Here is a 7,582-nt window from a genome sequence, read left to right as displayed (position 1 = left end):
GCATTTATGATTATATTTATCAATATAACTTATGTATATAATAATAATTTGTAATATTCCACAGGAAGAAATAAAACAACATAGGTAAATAAAACAAACTATTTTATTAATAATAACACCTACCAAATTTTATACCTTAAAGGTTGATTAATTAACTTTAATCTTAATTTTTTTAAACCAGTACCTTTTGACATTATTTTTCTGCAGTACTAAAATCCATTATTTACCTATCGTGTGATGTCGATATTTTACAGCTACTCCAGTTTTTAGTATGTGTTTAGTTTGATCCTTCTACCATATATGAGATGCACTTATCTACGACGAGATACAAACTTTAACGATGGCAACTTCATTGGTGTATAAGACTTTCTGCCTGGGTAGCGATTATTAACCATAAACTGGTGCTCTTGGTCTACAGTTAATTTTCACTCGATTTTTCCTCCACTTGACTTCAAAAGACACAAAACACACGTAATAATACGAATCAAAATGCATCATCTTCCAAAACGCAGGGTATTTAACAAAAGTTGACACAAAATTATAACCTATAATTTGGCAAGACTTTGACAAGCGTCAAAAATAACAAAAATCTAAAGGCGAATTCATACGCATCGGCGTCCGTTTATCGTTCATCGTTCCGTCAAACCAATAAAATTGAAATACGATCTGTCATTTTTTAAATAAACCAATAAAACTGGTTAAAAACAACAAGACACGACGCATGACGGATTTATATTTAAACCCATCCATAGATAACTTAAAAATTATTAGAAACTTTTTTAGTAAAATAAATAGATTGGTATGGGACGTCATCTGCTTTTCTTCTGTCATCGTCTGTCGAAATCTTACCTGAGAAAAAAAACAGAGTATAATGACAGCAGAAATAATAAAAGCCGTTAAAGAACCTGGATTAGAAATGCTTCATCTGATCTGTAATAAAATATGGCACACAGGAGAATGGCCCGACGACTGGACACACTCCACCATTGTCACTCTCCACAAGAAAGGGAGCATACATATAAGTGCAGCAACTATCGTACAATTTCCCTCATCTCACATGCCAGTAAAGTAATGTTGCAAATTATAAATGAAAGACTGAAAGCTTTTCTAGAAAGAGAAATTCCAGCAGAACAAGCAGGTTTCACCAAGGACAGAGGCACTCGGGAACATCTTCTGAATATGCGCCAAATCATAGAGAAAGCAACAGAATTCAACATCCCTCTTTATATTTGTTTCGTAGACTATAAAAAAGCTTTCGATAAAGTCAGATGGCATCACCTGTGGAAAATCTTAAAGGAAGTGGGGGTACCGCAACACCTTATTTCACTTATCATTCAGTTGTATCAGCACACTACAGGATCAGTTAGAATACTGGATTCAGCTTCAAAGGAATTTTCCCTCGAACAAGGAGTCAGACAGGGGTGTATATTGTCTCCTCAACTATTTAACATATACGGAGAATACATAATGAGAAGGTCGCTAGAAACATGGGAAGGAGACATTTCAATAAATGGCCAAAAAATAAATAATCTACGCTTTGCAGATGATACAGCACTACTCGCTAACAGTCAAGAAGAGTTAATCAATTTAGTAAATAGGGTAGAAAACGAAAGCAATCGGCTCGGACTGGAACTAAATACGCAAAAAACCAAAATTATGATAGTTGATAGGCAACATAACAACCATCCAAATATAAGTCATATCGACCGCTTTGAAGTCGTTAAGTCATACGTATACCTGGGATCACTATTAACAAATACAGGCACATCGGAAGAAGAGGTGAAGCGTAGGTGCAACATGGCAAAGGTAGCTGTTGGGAGACTGACCAAGATCTGGAAAGACCGTCAGATTTCAAGAGCCACTAAAAACCGGCTAGTCAACTGTTTGGTACTCCCAATATTGACGTATGGCTGCGAATCGTGGACTCTCAGGCAGGCGGAACGTAAGAAGATCGATGCTACCGAGATGTATTGTTATAGACGTATGCTCCGTATCCCATGGACTGAACGCCGTACAAACGTTTTCATTATAAATGAACTTAATATTACTAACAGGCTTTCCTGTAAAATCCGACTAAAACAACTAAAATATTTTGGACATATAATGAGGATAAGTACGGACAATATGGAAAGGCTCATAATTCAAGGCAAGGTGGAGGGACGTAGACCACGTGGCCGCTCTCCAACTCGATGGATAGACGAGATCACGACTAGCTGTAGCAAGCCAATTCACGATGTCATCGAGATGACAAAAGACAGAGGCGCATGGAGAAAAATCATCCATGATGTTACGCTGACCACTACACTCCCTAATGGGGGTTAGGACTGAAGAGAGAGTGTGCTAGGAAGTAAATTTTCATGCATATTTTGATCGATAGGTTTGTAGCTTTTGAATTACGGTCTAGGTAAAGCATCTAGTTTATTTGTCAGTTCAGAATTAAAATTTAGAGTTAGTAACTCGTATTTTCATTGGAGGACATTGTCATATTTATTTTAAACGAATAATCAGCGAGAATACTCGTATAATTTATTAAAATTACTGTAAATCACTATAAAAATAATGAACTGTTTGTAATTGAACTGCAGTTTCTGTATTATTAATCCGGTAAATGATAAAGATAAACAATTATTGTGATTGATTAAAATTTTATTTTAAGATGAAACTTTTGTTAACAACATTCTGAGAATTCGAATAATGAATTGAATAATGAGAAGACAAGTGACATCAGTCTAAAAAAGACAGCGAATTTATTAATTTTTTTTTAGAGACAATTTGGTTATGTAAAATTTACAGTGACAATTTTGATTATGCAAAAGAAATACATATTCTATGAGTTTGCGTAACGATTAACATTAATTTAAAAATAAAGCCCCAACATGAATAATTAACAAAACATTTAAACATAAACAGACTACAGACCACAAAAAAAATTGTTGGTTAGTAGCAGCATAGATAAAGGAAATAAATTTAGATTGGAAAGCTCGCCAAAACGTAAAATTGTTTTGGGTCGCATACGTTATACGCGATCTGGCGCTGCTATAGCGGTTGCTAAGAACAACTACAACCATTCGTGCCATGAACTTTGGTACGACTGATATTGGAGATGGAGAACTACCCTCTATAAAACCGTCCCAGATACTGGCTTTTGTCAAAGCCCTGGGACTGTATGATGAGTTATGATTCAAGAAAGGGGGACACAATGGATCTGTAAGGTCGAAGTGATTAACCCCCCTCCCACTCATTCTAAATTCTAAAAAAAAAAAGAACAACTATAAACAAGAACAGAAATAATTTTCTCATGGCAAAGTCAGAATCTCCAAAAATTATAAAATCTTTCAAAATTTAAACCGCCCCCATTGAAAAAATACCGAAAAGTGTTTTTCAAAATAATTATTGCTATCTTGTGAGTTTAATTTAAATTTAAGGTTAATTATTGATAATTGTAAAAAAGTGGCATTAAAAGTCTTAAAAATAAAAAGCTGTGTGAATTGTGAACTGCAAAAACCATCGTGGCATAACGGTGGTTTTTCCAATATTACATTCAGGTACCGTAAGATCGAAAAAAAACGGCGTCCAGTTGGCTGGGAAATGACGATCGATGACATTTCTCATATAAATTTACATATAAAATGACAGCGATCTTCATTTCATAGCTATCGTTGACGTCGTTTTTTTCTCGACCATATGGTATTTCATACATGTCCTTATATAAAATAAAGTTTCTTATTAGCAACACACCGTATTTTATTTATAAAATTAAAAGAGAATAGTAATAAATTTGGATAAATAATATTTGGCGACATAATTCCGGAAAAAGCCGAACCGCTCTGAATTTATCAAAAGCTTCGGGTCGCGACCGTTGTAAGAATAGCGCCAAATAGTATTTACATTCAAAGATTTACATTGTCCTTATGGGCACATTAGTAGCAGTTAGCAGTAGTCAGAGATATAGATGTAGTAGTATTTTGGTTTAATAGCCACAACTGCCAGGATATCCGGCCGAGTGACAGGATTATCGTTTTTTAATAAAAATTAAAGAAACATAAAATTATAAAGCTATAATAGTATACGATTTTATATTAACTCTAATTTTTTGAAGTTTATAAAAAGCATTCATAAAAATATATATCTTTCAAATCCTTCAATTTAATAGCTGTTAGTAAGAAGTTTCACTTCAAATATGCGCACATAGTGCATACGCTGTTTCTTTAAGTCTTTTTTTTTCGAGCAATCTTTTTATTTGGGAAAGCTAGGCTAGAATCGGAGGAACTATGCTCCCATCCATCAAGGACTTGCATAAGCTAGTGCAGGGCACAGGGATAGAAGAATGGGTGCAGATATAGAAAGGGGACAAACACAGTAGGCCTCACAGGTCGCAGTGTTTCCGGCAGAGGATGGCCCCTTGTTATAAAAAAAAAATATTCGAGCAATCTAACTGTTATTTTTTCCTTCCATATTAGGACAACCTTAGCGACCATTCCACGTAAAAAATCCTCCTCCGTAGAGGCGGGCACAGCCGGTGCCGGACCCGCTGCCGCAGCGGCCTCTCGAGGAGGAGGCAAAGGCCCGCTGGCTTGGACCCGGTCGCTCACCTCTAGCGCTTGCCGGAAGGGGGATCTTCATAAACACAAGCGGGCTGCGTCCGTCGCTGCAGTCGAAGTAGGTGAGGAGGCGGCGCTGGTGCAGACGGGCGCCGTCTCCTCCCTCAAGGATAAAGCAAATGAAAAGGTAAGGCGGTGAAATTACTTTGTTTTGAAGTTCTTAAACTCAAAATAGTCTCTAAGTCGGATATTTTTTGGGAGTAATTTGGTTTTTACAATTTTACTAAAGTAATCGCAAAACAATTTGCGATGCACGTGATCAACTTTGAGTGACAAGCGATGGCGACAGCACTGCCAGATTGTGATGTATTTATGAGATGAATCTTAATGTGAAATTGGAAACAACATATTTATTATATTATTTTTTAAAGATTTTTACCTTTTATTTTTAACTTAATGATTAGTATTTCAGTAATTAATTTATTTATTAACAGTAGTTACTAACACTCACAGTAACAATACTTACATTTAAGGCAGCAGCTACTCGCTACAAATCTAAATAAGTAGAAATAACTTTGAAAGTGGTATAATGTGCTTACCAATCAAACTTACTTTTAGGACTACAGTCAAGGGTAATAAAGGACTTTATTGTCACGTTCCAGTTCAAAATACTTTATCAGAAAAGCTACAAGCTCTTTGCTTCGACTGTTTAAATGCGTCGGCATATTTTCGACACAATTTCAAGAAATGCAATACAAAAACTCGGAAATTTAGTTCTTAAAAGAACTGTTTGTGCTTAAAAGTACAATTTTTAAAGAAACACTATGAAAATCGCCAAAAAAACGAGAATAGAAATGTTCACAAAAAAATTAAAACGTGCCTACTTCTCATAAAAGCATTCATTATGACATTAAAACTCAGTATGCAAAGTTTCGTAAGATTCCGTAAAAGGCTTATTCCTCAAAAATCCGTGCGAAATTATCGTAATCGTTTGAATCCGCTAAACGCTCACCTATTGGCCTGACGTCACTGCTTCGATCGGTATTTCCTCGTGAGTAAACGGTGCTGTTTGCACGCTGTGAAATTTCTAACAGAACAAGCTAGAATACGACATATCGCGTTGTGCTCGGATGTAGTTTGTATATTAAATTTGGTTTATTGTGATTAATATTTGGAGTTTATTACTAGTTTAAAAACAAAGCTCCTTAGTGAGATGGAGGACGGGTTTCAGAAGGCAGATTCTCATAATTTGCCTACAGATGTTATTATGGTGCCCGATTTTTTAATACAATGCAACAACTTCAGTCAACCTCATACCAGTGGCGCGAAGGCTAGACTACCTACTTGAAAGCGATAACAAACAACACTTGGTTTTTAACAATACAAAATTATTGAGTTTTTGAGCTGTCAGAGGCCCGTATTTAGGCGGAGGGAGCCAAATTGTGAATTTTAATTATCATATTAAACTGAAAATTTGCATGTGTATATAGAAGCCAAGACAATGTAAAATTATCGTATTGTTGATGTGATACAGGGCCGTATTAAGGAGAAGGAGCCAAATTTTAATTGTATTGACCTGAAAATTCGCACACGTATACAGGGTGTCCAGTTAAAAATGAGGTACATGGGGAATAATGGGGATCCTGAAGACCGTTAAAGTTACAATATCGGTTAAATAGAAGAAAAGTGGCGTTTTTGTGTGTCCAAAAATAATCTAGGTCTAAGTAATAAAAAAATAGGGGTAAGGGAATATGGAAATTTTAAAAATTATGTACAAAAGTCTAGGAGTACTACGTTGCGCATGGCTGAAGTGCACTTTTGCTTTTCCTGTGGGCGCCATATTGAAATACATGGTTGAAACCATTTTTAATAAGGATTTTTAAAATGCAAAATATGGCGCTCTTAAGAAGAATAAAAGCTGACCTCGGCCGTGCGCAACATAGAAGGCCTAGGTTTTTTTTGATATCATTTTTAAAATTGCAATGTTGCCTTGCCCATATGTTGAAATTTTGATTACCTTAGCTCCAATAATAAAGAAAATATATGGTGGTTTTTCGAAAATGTTATTTTTTTCTTTTTCACCTTGTATCTTCGTAACGGTATGGATTTAAAATAAAATAGACATAGATTATTTTTGGGCCTCATTTTAAATGGGACACCCTATAGGACCCATATTAAGCGAAAAATTTACAAGTGAAAAAATTGATAAAAAAACTTTTTAAAAACAAGCTTTTTTGAAGTATTAATACACCCAGGGATAAAACACCACTTATTTGAACTCATTTTACTTCTTCAAACCACCAAAACAATGAAATTAAACAATGCACCGTCGCGAACGTCTGCAAAAACAATGCGGCAAGTGCACGATCGTACGGACGCCGTCGATCGATCAAAGCAGTGACGTCAAAAACAGGTAGCCTCGAGCCGGGTACGTTTTCTAGCCTTGCTGCATTTCTCAATTTTGTTTTGCGCTTATGTGAGAAAATTATAGTTTTTAAGAAAAATTTTGAGTGCCATGTTTTTTTACTCATATGGTAACTATCGAAATTCATTGAAATTAGAAATTAGTGAACATGTATACATGATATTATGCAAAATAATGACTGATATGATAATTGCCAAATAATAAACAACAACGTTGCTGATCCCGGGGTAATGTAACCAACATGGCGATAGTGAAAATCGCTTTAAACTAATTTTTGCAGCTTTAATCTAAATAAAATATGCTGCATTTGCTTTATGAAGTAAAATGAAGAGCTGCTCGGTATCTTAAATTATACAACAAATTTAGACATTTTTCCCAAAATTTCATTCAGTCAGGTTTATAGGCTTTAGTGTCAATTTCGATATGATTGATGACGTGCATCGGAAAAAGTTTTTCGACTACCGTATGTATTTTTATCAGCATAAGTCGAATTTATTTATCTCTACAACTCGAATATTTATATAATCAAGTCTAACTCGAAAATATATTAAACTTTAAAATACATCAAAATTTTAAGGTGCCCGTTTTTCGAACCGGTGAGTGTAGGTAGATCTTC

At 35.2% G+C, this 7,582-nt stretch overlaps 1 protein-coding gene across 1 annotated transcript in view; it reads left to right on the top strand.

Annotated features, from left to right (window-relative positions):
- Nucleotides 1-871: 871 nt before the first annotated feature.
- The window catches only part of LOC115880025, a 58,044-nt gene continuing 51,333 nt past the window's right edge, over nucleotides 872-7,582 (top strand). Inside the window, exons 1-2 of the mRNA XM_030897136.1 lie at nucleotides 872-1,068; nucleotides 4,461-4,728. Coding sequence (XP_030752996.1) covers nucleotides 872-1,068; nucleotides 4,461-4,728 — 465 coding nt within the window. The remainder of the gene's footprint in view (nucleotides 1,069-4,460; nucleotides 4,729-7,582) is intronic.

Source organism: Sitophilus oryzae, unplaced genomic scaffold, assembly GCF_002938485.1.
Source record: "Sitophilus oryzae breed Bouriz unplaced genomic scaffold, Soryzae_2.0 scaffold_1604_pilon_pilon, whole genome shotgun sequence".
NCBI classification, from domain to species: domain Eukaryota; kingdom Metazoa; phylum Arthropoda; class Insecta; order Coleoptera; family Curculionidae; genus Sitophilus; species Sitophilus oryzae.
The sequence above is the reverse complement of the archived record's forward strand: the minus strand, read 5'-3'. Positions and strand labels throughout refer to the sequence as shown.